Raw genomic sequence first — 16,490 nt, 5'->3', positions numbered from 1 at the left:
GCTGTGATTTTTCGCGCCACTTAGCCAGGTGTTTCTTAAAGAGTCCCCAGTCTGCCTTTTGGGTATTGTATCTCCATCTCGGGGGGGGGTGGAGTGGGGAGTTTGTTCACCTTCAGCGTTGTTAGGGTGGCGAAGTGGTCGCTGGTCAGCGTGGGGTGTATCTGCCAGGAGGCCGAAGGCTGTAGTGCACTGGAGACGAAGGTTAGATCTAGCCTTCCTCCCCTAGTGTGGGTGGGCTCTCCGGTGTTCAGGAGGCAGATCTCGGGTGTATCTTGAAAGGTGGTGTATAGGTGTAGGCCGTCTTCATTTGTGGGGCTTGCCGAGCTTAGGAAGGGATGATGTGCGTTGAAATCCCCTCCTATGAGTGTGGCGTGGTCAGCGGCCGAAGCAAATAATTGAGTCACCTCCAGTGAGCCCCTTGGGTTCTTGTAGATGTTGTGAACAGTTAATTCCCGTTCTTGGAGGGTTACTTTGACGGCCTGTGTCTCGATGTTTTCCCCACATGGAAATTGCTGCGTGACATCGGCGGAGGGTATGCTTGACTTGACCAAGATCATACATCCTCTTGTTGACGCCTGCGTGAAATGCCTCCTGTATGTCTTGTAACCACTGAATTTGAAACAGTGGTGTTCTTGTAGAAGTGTTTCTTGTAGCAGTATGATGTCAAGCTTGTCCTTGGCTGCTGCTTCTTGTAGGAGGTGTTTCTTGTTTTTGATGCCCTGAGCATTCCATGTTAGGATGTTCAGGGTGCTGATGTTTTCCACCACTGTTTCATCGGGGACTTCTGGTGGTCATCGATGGAGATGTCCAAGTTCGATTCCAACTGGATCAGGTTCATATCTTCGTGTTCTGTGGTTTTTGCCTTCTGGGCCGTGGTTCGGTTTCAGGGGAGTTGAAACGTCCAATTTCTTTCTGGGAGCTGTTGGTATCTTGGGTTCTCTGGTGGCCTTCTTCTGTGTAGAGTGTACCTCGGCTGTCACTCGTGTGAGGACCGGCGTGGCTTCCTCCACTGAGGTGGCTGGAGCTGTGGCGACTTGCCCGAGGACGCTCCCCATGAGTATTTGGAGCTGTGTGGGTTGGATGTTGTGGCCCAGTAGTCCGGCTAGGCCCTCCGCGAAGGTTGTCAGTACCTTGGCTAGGTCTGATACGTGTATCATTCCTTCTGGTGCCTTGGTGTGTGCTTCTTTTGTCTTTTTCGTGGTTGTCGTTGTCTGCTGCTTGGGTGGCTGAGGTGTGGCCGTAGTGAGGCCAGGAAACTGGGCTGCACTTTGGGTGTTGACCGGCTAAGGAGGTTGGCTTTGTTGTTTTGGCCTTTGGGTTCCCCACACGAAGGTACTTGGTGGGGCTGGTGTGTAGGCGGTGGGGGCCGGTCTTGCTGCTGGTCGGTTTGCCTGGACCCTCTTTGTTCTCTCGGAGCATCCAGGATTCCAGGCGTGGTGTTTGCCCCCGCAGTTGGCACACTTGGGGGCAATTTTTTCTCCATTTTTTAACTTGTTGAGGCAGGAGTGTGTGCCGTGCTTCTGTGCGCAGACTGCGCAGATTTCCTTGTACGTGCACCTTGTCTGATGGTGCCCGTATTTCTGGCATCTGAAGCACCGCAGGGGCTCTGGGACGAAGGGCCTCACTTCGTAGATCCACCAGGTTTTGAGGTCTATGGTGCTGGGGGGTGAGCCGTAGTGCGTTATGAGCACTTGTTTTGTGGTGGCCGTCTTGTCGGATAGGGGAGAGCATCTCTCGGCTTTTAAGATCTTCGGGTGGTTCTCCAGGGGTTCGAGAGGTAGTTCCTTTGGGTACCGGAGGACTACCGACTTCATCAGTTTCTGGGCGGGGTCTAGCTTGGTTGATGCAACGGTGGTGGGGTTTTGCAGGTAAGTGTCGAGGGTGGTGGCGGAGTCCTTGTCTTTGGGGGGAATAATCATCTCCCCCTTTAGGTTGGGCCGCACTGAGAACTTGGCCAGTGGATTTTGCTTTTCTATCTCTGTGATGGCGGCATATGAGGTTTTTGTGTCCGTTTTCGTGATCCGGAATTTTGGCAGTGTCGTTGGAGGTGAGCTGGTGGTGGTGATGGGTGCCTTTTGGGCTGCTTGACGGCATTCGTTTCCCGAAAAAGCACGTCGGCGTTTTTTATTTTCTACCTTCGTCCAGTTGTCGTCCTCAGTGGCGGTAGTAGTGGTGGTGGAGTTGTTGGAGGTGGTGGCAGTGTTCCTGCTTTTCAGGGCTTCATTGAAGGCGCGTAACTGGTCCGCTTTCTCTGTGCGGAGCCTGTCGTGGTTCGGGTCGTCAGGTTGGCGGTTCAGGAGGGGGTCGCGGTTAGGAGGGCGTATGCGCTCCATAACCGTTTTTTTTTTTTAATCCTACCTATTCCGGTTGAGTAAGTAGCAGAGGAATTTCAGCACTCCCCACTGGCTGGTGGTCGTAGAGTGGTTCCTGAGCTTCTCTCCCGGAGCCCCGTTGGGGAAGCCTACTTCCTAGTGTATGTGACTGCTCACTTATAGACGTGAGCTAAGTGTGCCTATTGGGGAAGGATGAGGATTGCTACCCTCTTTCCAGGTGGACCCGCACGATCACGGTTTTCCTGGAAAGACTCGGCTGGGATGGGTTTTGCTCCAACTTCCTTTCGTGTTCACAATCTCCTGGGAGGGAGGTGAACAGTTGCAGGGGGGACCGCAGGACTAATACACTTTTTGAGGGTGCAGGTCCCTAGGCCAGAGCGAAAAAGGAAAAATAGCAGTAGAAGGAAAAGAGCCCAAACCACGTCGGGAATATCGCGCTATAACTGCTCTCCAGCTGGAGTGTGGGTCACTCACACCACCAGTGGGGAGGGCAAGCTAAGGCTCGATAAACCGAGAACGCTCGTGAGTTTTTGTCGACGATGTCAGTCGTGGATGGTCCTGTCCGGGAAGATGGCCAACAATGGCGCAAGAGAGAGGGCGGTCTTCACAGTTCCGGGTCCAGCAGGAGGTCTTGTTGAGAGGTCTTCTTAGTTCAGGAGCCATGTGTGCGAATGGAGTAGAGGCTGGGGTTATTTATACAAGTCTGCCGGAAGTGAGCGGGGTCGGCTGGTCAGCGACGGATCGGTAGTTGGAGGGGAGAGTATCCACTACAATGGCATCACTGCCACTCATGCGGTCAGTGCTTCCATTTTAGGGTAAAATACCCTAAACTGGGGTAATAAGACCCCTTTAGGGTAGTATTTAGGGTAATGCACATTCCAAGGGTAATTCTAGGGTAATCAAGGTCTCGTTTTATTTAATTTCCAAATATTTTCAATCTCTATTTTTAGTACAAGAAGGCTATCCTATTCTTTCCTAACAACAAAGAAATGTAAAATAAAAATAATGAAAAAGCCACACTTTTAAAAATATACGAAACAAAACACACAACTTTCAAATGCCCCGCCATTTCGCCAAGAGCATCAGTTCTACCATCTGTAAGCAAGGGGCCGTACACACACACCATGTTTACCTAACACTAGTGCCTAGTCCAGATCATATCCTGATCTTAGTCGGTTGACTTGGTGGCTGTACCCAGCATACTTGTTCACAACGTTTTCATATACAGTAGGTGAGTGTTATTATGATGATGCTGGAAATTTGTGTTAATAAGAGTGCCACAAAACATCAAAATGTGTATAAAAAAAAAAAAAAAAAAAAAAAGAAGACATTATGGGTGAATGACAATCTAACAGTGGACACTAATGTACATTCGCACCAAAAAGTATCGGTGCAGGGTGATATCGACGAATTCCGAAACGATACGTATACACTGTGATATGTCGGGAAGGTTGGTAAGTGTATCCTCATAACCCCCTCCTCCACTAGGTGTTGCCATATGGCTGACAATCAGGGTTGCCAAAATACGGCTGGAACAACTCGCCTTTTCCAATACCTATCGTCACTGGTCTCAAATTGTTCACACTACAGTATGCACCGATACATTTTGTTGAGAGTGTACAGTCGGCCACAAGAATAAGTATTCACCTCGGTTCGTGTTTGAGACAAAACATCTGGTATCACAGTCCTGAATAGAACAGACAAAATTACCTGTGATTTATGTTTTATTCCCACATATATGTTATAAATGCATTTGTTGTGAATGTTTTACTTATGTCTTGTGTTTATATTACAAGTAATATATTGCATCCAATGGTAGTAAACTTGTTGCCGGATGAGATTGCAGTTATCGTACAGCTCCCTCCTCCTCCCCCACTTTTTCTCTTGCCCCCCTTTTTTTTTTTACTGATGTTTGGATTAGTAAAGGAAAGGAGAGGAGTAAATAGAAGAACAAAGAAGAGGAAACAAAATAGTAAGAGATAACAGGTGGGGGAGCTGAGTTTCATCAATCGTCTGGATGCGCAGTTTTAACGTTACCAGACCATTTTTGGACCTTACAGCTACAGTGTGTATACTTATTCCTGTGGCCGACTGTACTTTATAACTCAGTGGTGCATGCTTATGTGGACAGGGCTTAATCCAACCTTAATCTACACATAGAACAACTATTTTTATTCTGAATCATAGCATACAGCATGAAAAAGTACACTCGGTGATGAACCGTCAGAAGTTTCCTGTCGCAACATTTGAACTCTGCTACTTTCCCCCATGTTATCATTGTAGCCTATAGTCGGTTTTATTCCGTCTGGCATAAAAATCCACAGCTGACATCGCCGCCCGGGGTCTAATATAACCAAAATATATAACCAATATAATATAACCAAAAGCCACCGTATCCTAAGTAGAATATGGTGGCTTTTTGTTACATTAAACGCTGATGGTAATTAAAGACTAAACTGCTAGGGTAAAATGTAGGGATTTATGGTAAAATTGGGTCTTGATTAAGGTAACACGGATCCTTGCTCATGGAAGGCCTACGGTACATACGACGAGCTCCAGCAGCTTTGGCTGGGACTCGATTGAGGTGATTGATTGATTGGCTGAGGCAATATCCCCTGGCACTCGATTGAAGAAATTACCATTATTGGAGCATTAGTGAATATTTTTTCACCCCTCACAATGGCGAGTAAGTCAACTGGAAAAAATACATCACGGAAGAGAAAACTTGAGGACGAAAACAGAAAGTTTAAGGAAATATGGACCTATAACTATTTCTCTGTCTAAACCAGTGCAAAGAAATTCATTTGTTTGATTTGTCAAAGTTGTGTGGCCTTTTGCAAGGAGTATAATTTACAGGTACTTTAATGAGCAATGTTCGGTGGATTTGGCATCCTGTGTACCGCCGGCAAGGCCGTGGGCTCGTAACACTCGTCTTGCCCGCGGTGCCCACCGTTTCTCTCTCCATGGATGTCGGTCACACTAAAATAGCCCGTTATAGTACATCCTTCTTTCCTCACACAGCCAAACTGTGGAATTATCTGCCTCCTGTGTTTCCATACTCATACAATGTCTCACTTCAAAAAGCTGGTTTTCCGGCATATTCGTGGTGTAGATTAACTCTTTTCTTTTCCTTTTTTAATTTATTTTTATTCCTATTTTTTTGCCCTCCAGGCCCCGTTGTGGGTCAATGACCTGTGCCCGGGCGGGCTAATCCCCGTAAAAAAAGAAGAAGCATATTATATGTATATTATGTATGCTGTATGTATATTATGTATGTATATTATGTATGTGCTCCATTTATATACATTATTTATTCAGCCTAGCTAGCAGCATGTGGCAATGTATTTACCATGTCCCACACGCTTAATTAATGTGCCTGGCGACATATGGAAGCTGCTAATGTATCACTTGCTACATGTCGCCTGAAAGGCTAGTTGACCCCCCAGACAGAGAAAGGAGAGCCGCCTCTCTTGTGTATCTCTGTTTGTCCAGTGAATAGAACCTACGAAAACTCTACAGGTGTTTGTGTTTGCTCCTGTAGATAGAACTTGATACCCAGAACATATACATGGCTCAGTGTGTTAATTAACTGGATCATTATACAAGTGAAGTGTAAAGTTTGTGGCAAGACCGGCTTATGGACCCCTGTTCTGTCGTCAACCGCTATTGGCCGCTCCTCCATGAATTTATAGCAACTTTGAGCAGTGTCAGTGACAGCAAGTTCCTGTGAAGTAGTGTAGAAGTGCATTGTGTGTTTAGTGCCATAACTGTGTGACCTTGTTCTAAAGGATTCCCAAGGTGGAAGGCATGTTCAGGGCATTTGTGAGGAGTAGAGTTCAGTGCAGCCTCCTCCGGCCGTGCCTAGAGGGTAACTGCCTCTCCCTCCCAGCGAGACACTGCCCGAGGCGCGCACACATACACACACGTACGGACACACTGACTGCAGCCATTCCTTTATATATATTTTATATATATAATCTACTTATCTGTGCATTTAATTAATTTTTTTGTCTCAGATCTTGTTGATACGACGGGTTGACCGGTCAACACTGATTTAAGACATAGTACACAGATTAAGTAATTATGTCTCGTACCTTACGCAGTCGTGGAGCCAACGCCTGGATGAGTCAGTCGGATGACAGCTCTGCAGAGATGGATGACCAGGCTGAAAAGGACGCTCCAGTTCCTCCCACCACATCGCCAGACCTCCACCTCGATCTTCTGCATTGTCTTCAGAGATAATTGCTTTAATGAAGTTTATGAGGGATGAAAGGCGCGAGGACGAAGCTAGAAGACTTGTGGAGAATGAAGAAAGAAGGCAAGCTGAGGCAGAGAGACCACCAACGGAGATTGGAAGATATCTCGCCTCACTGTTAACCAAGCCCCTGGCTCTAACACTGCCTCGGTATCGACTGGTTCAGATACCTCATCAACGCATTCTTCATGCCCCCCCAGCCCCACCTAAAGCGGCCGCTCAAACACCACCCATCTTGAAGCCTGACGTGAATTTCCAGACTTTTCGTGAATGGCGGCGGCGGTGGACTGATTATGCTACAATGGTGGATCTCCAGAGCTTGTCACAGCCTAAACAACTTATTCAGCTGTGTATGTGCCTGTCCTTGGAAACTCAGCGTGTCTTAGAAAATACTTTGCAGGTACCTCCGACCTCTTCGTTGTCTGTAGAGGAGGTACCGGTTATTCTACAACGGCACATCAAAGGGCAGCGGAATGAAGCTCTCCACAGGAGGGAATTGTTTAGCTGCAGACAGATGGAGGGCGAGACTTTTGATGCCTTTTATGTACGACTCAAGAGAGCCGCGGAAGAGGTAGATATATGCCCAGGTAACCACCAGCAGTGCGAGGAGACCCAGTTGAAGCAGGTGATCCTGATGGGTGTTAAGGACGAGGAGCTTGTCCAACGCCTCACCTCGCTCGACTCTTCCTCTTCTCTTAAGGATGTGTTGACAATATGTCGCTCCTATGAGGCTGCCAGGTGTGCCACCTCTGCCATCCGAGCTCCCCCTACAGCTGTACGCGCTGTGTCCCGGTACAAGAAGGACAAGAAGTCTACTCCAACGCCTTTGCCCACCACGCCCATGCCCGGTTCCTTTTGTAACAGCTGTGGTAAGCAGCACGGAACACAGGTGTGTCCAGCTGCTGAGTCTACCTGCAACAGTTGTGACCGTAAGGGCCACTGGTCACTCACAGTACGGTGCCCAGCCAAACACGTCCAGTGCAATGTGTGCGGTCGTCTGGGCTACTACGACAAGTGTTGCCCTACCAACAAACCCAAGGGACAGCGTCGGCAGAAGCTTCAGTGCCCTTCCACCAGTGAGGGCCGCCCACAGTCTTCCAATCAGAAGCATGACGACCCTGGACAACGCTCGAGCCATATTAGGAAGGTGTGCTCCCCTTCGCGTCCCAGGACCAAAGTTCCCAAGCACATCAGCGTCATCGTGACCTACGGCAGTGTCATCCCGTCTTCAGATGTTGCCTGACACCGGCGCTGATGCTACAGTCATCGGTCCCCAGCATTTGCAATGTTTGGGGCTCTCTCCAAGTGATCTAGGACCGCTCCCCAAGGATCTCCGCTCCACGGCAGATGGTTCACAGATGGCCCCAGCCCTAGGTTCACTCCAAGCACAGGTCACCTTTGGCAACAGGTCGTGTCAAGCCTGGATTGATGTGCATAACGGTGTCCCGACTCCTTTGCTGTCCTACAGACATTGTCAAGAGTTGGCCATCATCTCCCAGGACTTTCCAAAACCTATTCTCGAGGTAAAACACGCCAACAGGTTGCACGAAGGGAGCAGCAACTGCCCTGCTGTCGCCCTACACCTGCCTCTTGCCAGTGACATCTGTCCTTCGGATGCTCGGAAGTACTTCCTGAAGGAATTCAGCGACGTTCTGGTGACCAAGTCCGCTCTGGAATCCAAGCCTCTCAAGAAGATGGTAGGCCTCCCGATGAGGATCCACCTGAGGGACGACGCGAAGCCCTTCGCTCAGCCTTCATAGGGTAAGGACGTGTGTAGTCGGCGCTGCCCGCTAACGCGGCCGTGGTCTCTTGATCATGGAGACAGCTGCCAGCCTGGTCTGTCGGGCCGTCCCCTCCCCCATCTCCGCCTTCCCATCTGGATTTATCAACATCCTCACACCAACAGTACAGTGCAAAGATTGACGATCAACCCACAAGTGATATACAAAAGTGGCAATTTCAACTCGAAGGAAAAGCACAAAATCACAGCAATACTGATTGTGGCTGGATCTGACCTAACCTACCTGACCTAACGGCTTCACCTGACCTAACCTGAAGGATGGAGCACACCTGCATTGCCCCAAGCTACTGTCCTGGCCACGTGGCCACACACCTGCCCAACCACATCCAGCCCATATGAGCACGAACTGATTGCAACAAGAACAGCCCAGTCCCAACCATTGTAAAAATTATCAACACCTAATTATTATATATCATATTTGTATTACTTATGTTACTTGTACATCATTTGTAAATCAAGAGAATCATTCCCCGATTATGTAATTGTATATTTTCAGCCTTCCGGCTGCCATGCTCTTTCAGTAAACTGCTAATTATTATTATTATTATTATTATTATTATTATTATTATTATCATTATTATTTACACCCCTCGACTGGTCCCCCTGGCCTTTCGCAATGCGGTCAAAAACGAGCTGGACTCCATGGTCGCCCAAGAAATTATTGCACCAGCCGGCGATGGCCTGTCTCCAGGGTGTCACCCTATGGTAGTCGTCGCAAAACCCAAAGGTGGTGTTCGGATCACCACTGACCTCTCCAAGCTCAACAGCCAGGTGTCTCGTCCTGCGCACCCTTCTCCCATACCCTTTACAGCTATACGTAGTGTGAACCCAAAGGCGCGCTTCTTCACGACGATGGACGTCCTGTGTGGATACTGGCAGATAGAGCTTGCCGAAGAAGACCGACCACTTACAACTTTCATCACCCCGCATGGACGTTACAGTTATTGCCGTGGCCCCATGGGATTCGCCGCTACAGGAGACGCTTTCTGTCTTCAAGGTGATATGGCTCTACAAGGTCTGGCAAACTGCGTGAAAGTGGTCGACGACATACTCGTGTACGATGAGGATTACATGGATCACCTCTGCCGTATCTACGAGGTACTCAACATGTGCCGGAAGCACGGCATCACCCTAAATGCCGACAAGTTTGTTCTGGCCAGCTCTTCAGTGGACGTTTGTGGGTAGACCCTCTCAGGGAATGGTATTGCAGCTGACCCGGAGAAGGTCCGCGCCATCACGGATTTCCCCACCCCTGCTAACCTCACCGACTTGATGTCCTTCATCGGTCTCATTAACCAGTCAGCAGAGTTTTCACCAGACATCTCTGCAGCCGCTTAACCACTTCGCCCCCTGATGAGCCCCCAAGAGGACATTCCTGTGGACCCCCGACCACGACAAGGCCTTCCAGCAAGTGAAAGAGGCCCTGTCTAGTCCACCTGTCCTCGCCACGTTTGACCCAGCCTTGCCGACGGTTCTGCAGACAGATGCCTCACGCTTGTACGGCGTGGGATACGCCCTATTGCAGGATCATGGTGGAGGGCAGTTCCGGCTCGTCCAGTGTGGCTCGCGTTTCCTCTCTGACACCGAGACGCGCTACGCCACTATTGAGTTGGAGCTGTTGGCTGTGGTTTGGGCGATGTCCAAGTGCAGGTTTTACCTCATAGGCCTGCAACAATTTCACCTAGTGACCGACCATCGCCCGCTTGTCCCGATCCTCGACTACTACACGCTGGACGCCGTTGAGAACCCTCGCCTCCAGCGTCTGAAGGAGAAGCTCTCGGCGTACATCTACACAGCAGTGTGGCGTGCTGGTAAGGAGCTCTGTATCCCTGATGTCTTATCCCACTCTCCTGTCAGCTGTCCTACTCCAGAAGACCATGTGCTCGACGCCGACCTCCCTCTTTCCGTCAGGACTGTGGTCACCCTACACGCCGTCCAATCCCTTCGTTCGGACCTGTCACCAGATGACGACAAGGCAATGGAGGACCTTCGAACAGCGGCCCGAGATGACCCTTCCTACGTCCGACTCGTCGAGTGTGTGAGGAATGGATTTCCTAGCAACCGCTACGACCTTCACAACACCCTGCTCCCGTATTGGAAACTCCGCGATGAACTCTACTGCGACGGGGACCTTATTCTGTACGGAGCGCGTGTAGTTGTCCCTGATGCCTCACGTCCCCACGTCTTGGCTCGCCTTCACGACAGTCACCGTGGAGCTGAGGCCACCAAACGACGTGCACGACAGACTGCGTTCTGGCCCGGCATCGACTCCGACATCTCCAATGTTGTCCATGCGTGTGAGCCCTGCCAAGTATTACAACCCAGCCAGCAGCAGGAACCCTTCAAGAGTGACGACAACCCCACCCGCCCCTTTGAGTCTGTGTCGGCCGACTTTTTCTGTGTGTCAGGAGAGTCCTTCCTGGTTATCGTCGACCGTCTCTCTGGTTGGCCGGTTGTCATCAAGTGCGGTAATGACACGACGTCTGCCGCCACCATCAGCAAGTTCCGCCACTACTTCCGTGACGTGGGCGTTCCTGTGCGCCTGCGAACCGACGGAGGGCCCCAGTTCGTAAGCCGGGACTTTGCTGTGTTCCTTGACCGAAGGGGAGTCCGGCATGTGTTGTCATCGCCCCATTACCCGCAGTCCAACCGCCACGCTGAGGCTGCTGTCAAATCCCTGAAACCCCTTATCCACAAAGTGGCCCCTTCTGGGAATATTAACTGCGAGGCCTTCGACCGGGGTCTTCTTGAATTCCGCAACACACCTAACTACACCGGACGCTCCCCTGCCCAGGTCTTGTATGGACGCCCCCTTTGTTCTTGTGTCCCTGCTCACCCTCAATCCTTCTCCAAGGAGTGGCAGGCCAAGACAGAGGATTGTGATCGCCGAGCCGCCGAACGTGTTCATGATGTCGTCGCCCGCTACAACGACCACGCCCATCCTCTTCACAAGTTGAGTGTCGGCACCCAAGTCCGTGTTCAGGACCCGACCTCCCTACGTTGGGACAAAGTGGGCGTAGTCATGGGTCTCGGTAGGTCACGGGACTACCAGGTGCGGTTACCCTCGTGTGTGGTGGAGGAACCGCCGTTTTCTCCGCCCCGTAACAACGCCTTCTGCTGACCCCGCCACCAGTGTTGAGTCCCATACTCTTCCAAGTGATCAAGTCCCAAAGACGCTCAGAACGGATCCAAAAGAAAAGGTCCGCTCAAGACTTTGCTATGAGCGTATAGGGGGGGAGGGAGGTGTATGTATATTATGTATGCTGTATGTATATTATGTATGTATATTATGTATGTGCTCCATTTATATACATTATTTATTCAGCCTAGCTAGCAGCGTGTGGCAATGTATTTACCATGTCCCACACGCTTAATTAATGTGCCTGGCGACATATGGAAGCTGCTAATGTATCACTTGCCACATGTCGCCTGAAAGGCTAGTTGACCCCCCAGACAGAGTAAGGAGAGCCGCCTCGCTTGTGTATCTCTGTTTGTCCAGTAAATGGAACCTACGAAAACTCTACAGGTGTTTGTGTTCGCTCCTGTAGATAGAACTTGATACCCAGAACATATACACATATGAAGAAATCACTGATGAACTGAGAAAACAGAAAATAAATTCTTTGATGCAAGGTCTTGACCTGCAGAAAATCATGCTCACTGATAGCAAAATGTTCACGGTCGTTTACAGAGGGTGACTGTCAATAAGTGTATGGTTATTGCTGCTCAAAAACTTTGTCCAGATGCAGTGAGGAAGTTTGAAACATCAGTTTGAATCGCATGACAGTGCAACATAGAATTCGTGATTTATCAAGTGATAGACCAGTTGAATGAGAAATGGAATAACTTTGTGTACTTTTCCGTAGCTGCTGACGAATCGGCTGATGTAACATCTACAGCTCAGCTATTAGTTTTCGTAAGTGGTGTAACAGACGACTTCACTGTTCATGAAGAACTTGTTGGTCTCCGTTCTCTGAAGAGGTAAACTAAGGGGAGTGACTTGCTAAGTGGGCTTCTGGAGCAAATTAGCACTATTGAGTTGAATATAGACAACTTACTTGGCATAACTGATGGGGCTCCTTCGATGATTGGTACGGTACACACAATGGTATGGTGCCACTGTTGATCAAACACCTGGGAAAGCGCAAAAATGAACTGATACAGTTTCACCGCATAATACATCAACAGAATTTGTGTGGGAAAGAACTGAACTTTGAAAATGTATTAAAAATTGTAGTTTCAACAGTTAACTTCATAAAATCGCGAGCTCTGAACCATCGCCACTTCAAGCAGTTTCAAGAAGAAAGTGAAGCTGAGAATGGTGATCTATTGTTTTTCATTGAAGTCAGGTGGTTAAGTCTGGGAAATACACTGCAACGATTTATCAACCTCCTGGATGAAATAGTGATATTTCTTAATGAAAAGGGTGAAGTGGTTCCACAGCTTGAAAATGTGGAGTGCCTTTGCGATCTGGCATTTCTTGTTGATATCACCAGTCAGTTAAATAACTTGAATGCCAAACTGTGCACATTAAGTGTAACATTTTTGTATATATTTTTAGAAACCTTTTACAATGTTCTCTTTCTTATGTGATAATACTGAGGCTGGAGAATAGGTCCTACTTAGTTCTTCTTATATCATAAATGGCATTTAGAACAGTTACTGCAACTTGTTGTCTCTCCTCTACTAGTGACGGAACATTAGCTGCAAATATATGAAAAAAAAAAAATATGTTGACGAGACCTGAAAATAGATTGGATTCCAGATGAACCTTCTTATTTTTTTATAAAAGAGTTCAGGAAGTATAAATGTTAAAGCCGTAGATGATCTGTCATCCCCTGGCATCGTGGAGAGTAGCTGGAGTTGTGAAGGATCGTTGATGGTCAAAAAAAAAAAAAGTTCCAGTAGTTCTCTATAATCGTATATTGCCTATTTCTTGTGTTACAACATTTTCTTAGCAAACTCCTAGTTCCAGGTTCCTTGACGATTGTGAAGTTGTCTTATCTAGACATAACTCTAATCCAGTATATCTTGTCTGCCTGTTGGATAATCCAAGCAGTCATAAAAGCGTGCACCAACATGGTATCTTGGATATGACAATAACTAGCTGTGTGGATCACGTCTCCATAAGTTTTGCACCATCAGTATTTTAAACCTCAGAATGAAATCTGATTTTGCTCATTGAGGTGTCCAAGCCACAAAGTGGTCTTGCAAATCCCAGGCTTAAGCACATCAGAGGTGGTACTCAGTCCCCCCTCTATACGGAATTTCGCCCTTACGGAACTTTGAAATTTAGAAAATTTTCGGGTTACAGAAAAAAAATCGCCCTTGCAGAATTGTAAAAAAAAAAAATGTTAAAAACGAAATTGCGATTTTTAATCGACTATTTTACAAAAAGAACGTAAAATTACTTTGTGTGGGTGTATCTGTGGTAGCAAAGATGCACCAACGGTCCCACAATATCAATAACCACAACAATGGTTTTTGTCTCTGTATTACAGGTATTGTACTATGAAGATAAAAGATTCAATTGAACTTGATGTTTTAAGGAGGTAACTCCCAGTAACTGATCACACAACCTCACCCTGCAGCACTCAACATCGTTTCTGGAAAAAAAAATCGAGTGTTTTGTTCGTTTATTATCGTGTTACATCATGAATGAGTCATTGTATGTGGTTAAAACCATCTGATTTCATACGTATATAGGCTTGTGTCATGTTTTTGGGCCTCAAAAATTTCAGTAGAACTGTATCTTAGCTTTTATAATGTAATTATATTGGAAAAATGGTTTCTCGTTACGGAAATATTTTCCGGAATGGAACCCTTCCATAACCCGGGGGATGCCAGTTCCTAGTTTTACTCACACCCAGTCACCAGGAAAGGTAATACATATTTTTACTTTCTTCTTAGAACTTTAATGTTCAGAGTAATTTTTTCTCCTAATGGGCCTTCTTGTACGGTGACTGTCAAGATGTTGTGTCTATCAATATATCAAGTTAAACCACTTCTTATTTTGACTTCATCTTTACCTGTACCATATTGTATCTATGATCTCTCTTCCTTGTTTTCTCCCATTATCTAAATGTATATTTCGATCTCTACATAACTTCACCTGTCATCTGCACTATTGTATCAGTAATGCCGTTTCATTCGTCCGGCAGACACGTCAACAGTCATCCGCAATATTCCACTCGAGTTTTTGCTGCCACCTAAAATACAGGAAGCTAAATTCTACCGTTATCGTGGGTCGTTCACTACCCCAGGTTGTGATGAGACGGTTGTGTGGACCATCTTCAAGAAAACCATTCCCATCTCTTTAGCCCAAGTAAGCCATTTTACTTTTGTGTTTTTTAAGTGCAGATAGGTTATAAAGAAGGCCAAAAGGCTGGTGGTACATCACAATCTAAGCTTATATGGTCATGTTATCCATTGGTCAATATCTTCCTCCACATGTGTCGACTGGCTCTTTGCCTCCATTAAGTATACTGATTGGTTATTTGTCTTCAAGCAGTGCGCTGATTGGTCTATAATCGCCATTAAATGCACTGATTGGTCCTTAGTCTCTAAAAAGTGAGCTGATTGGTTCTTAGATTCCATAAAGTGCATTGACTGGTCTTCACTCTCCATAAAGTGCGCGGATTGGTCCTTAGCCTCTACAAAGTGCGCTGATTGGTCCTTAGTCCCCATAAAGTGCGCTGATCGGTGCTTAATCCCCATGAAGTGCGCTGATTGGTCCTTAAAGCCACTTTTACTAATTTAGCCTAACTTTAAGTTTAGCTTCTTTGTGTAACGGGAGGGACACTTTAGAGTACATCGTGGTCGGCAAAGGAAAATCAGTGCATGTCATGATGAACAAGACCAATTAGTCCACGTCACGATGAACACGAACCAATCAGTCCACGTCACTATGAAGAAGAACCAATCAGTCCACGTCACTGAACAAAAACCAATCAGTCCACGTCACGATGGACAAGAACCAATCAGTCCACGTCACGATGGACAAGAACCAATCAGTGCACGTCACGGTGAACAAGAACCAATCAGTGCACGTCACGGTGAACAAGAACCAATCAGTACACGTCACGGTGAACAGGAACCAGTCAGTCCACGTCATGATGGACAAGAACCAATCAGTCCACGTTACGATGAACAAGAACCAATCACTTCACGTCACAGTGGACAAGAACCAGCCAATCCACGTCATGATGGACAAGAACCAATCAGTCCACGTAATGATGGACAAGAACCAATCAGTCCACGTCACTGAACAAAAACCAATCAGTCCACGTCACGATGGACAAGAACCAGTGAGTCCACGTCACGATGGACAAGAACCAATCAGTACACGTCACGGTGAACAAGAACCAGCCAGTCCACGTCATGATGGACAAGAACCAATCAGTCCACGTTACGATGAACAAGAACCAATCACTTTGCGTCACAGTGGACAAGAACCAGCCAGTCCACGTCATGATGGACAAGAACCAATCAGTCCACGTCACAGTGGACAAGAACCAATCAGTCCACGTTACGATGAACAAGAACCAATCACTTCACGTCACAGTGGACAAGAACCAGTCAGTCCACGTCACGATGGACAAGAACCAATCAGTCCACGTCACGATGGACAAGAACCAATCAGTACACGTCACGGTGAACAGGAACCAGTCAGTCCACGTCACGATGGACAAGAACCAATCAGTCCACGTTACGATGAACAAGAACCAATCACTTAACGTCACAGTGGACAAGAACCAGTCAGTCCACGTCATGATGGACAAGAACCAATCAGTCCACGTCACGATGGACAAGAACCAATCAGTCCATGTCATAATGAACAAAAACCACTCAGTGTATTGATGTATATTTAGGTCGGTAAATTTTTGTTGATTGAATGGGTTGAATTTATATTTAATACAGGGTGATGTACTCGCTGGTAGCCTACTGAAGGGAAAGGTTCTCCAAAATAAGCCTGGCACTGTGGATGATCTCCAGGCATAGATAACATTGTCTTGTAATTCTTACATGACAACTTAGCTGCTCTTTTTACAATATTTTTTTTTCATGTTTTGATTATTTTAAGCTACTGTATATAATATTT

General features: G+C 47.2%; 1 protein-coding gene across 1 annotated transcript; it reads left to right on the top strand.

Moving 5' to 3' along the window:
• The first annotated feature begins 15,354 nt into the window (after positions 1-15,354).
• Positions 15,355-16,125, top strand: LOC121866316 (translation initiation factor IF-2-like). The gene has a single exon (XM_042365936.1). The coding sequence runs from the start codon at positions 15,355-15,357 to the stop codon at positions 16,123-16,125; it is 771 nt and encodes a 256-aa protein (XP_042221870.1).
• Positions 16,126-16,490: the final 365 nt, after the last annotated feature.

The sequence above is a fragment of the Homarus americanus genome, unplaced genomic scaffold, assembly GCF_018991925.1.
Source record: "Homarus americanus isolate GMGI-L3 unplaced genomic scaffold, GMGI_Hamer_2.0 scaffold58074, whole genome shotgun sequence".
NCBI classification, from domain to species: domain Eukaryota; kingdom Metazoa; phylum Arthropoda; class Malacostraca; order Decapoda; family Nephropidae; genus Homarus; species Homarus americanus.
This window is presented reverse-complemented; position numbering and strand designations above follow the sequence as displayed.

Excerpts from the sequence above, each read along its gene's own strand:
- LOC121866316 (XM_042365936.1), top strand. The coding sequence starts at position 15,355 with ATGGACAAGAACCAATCAGTCCACGTCACGATGGACAAGAACCAATCA.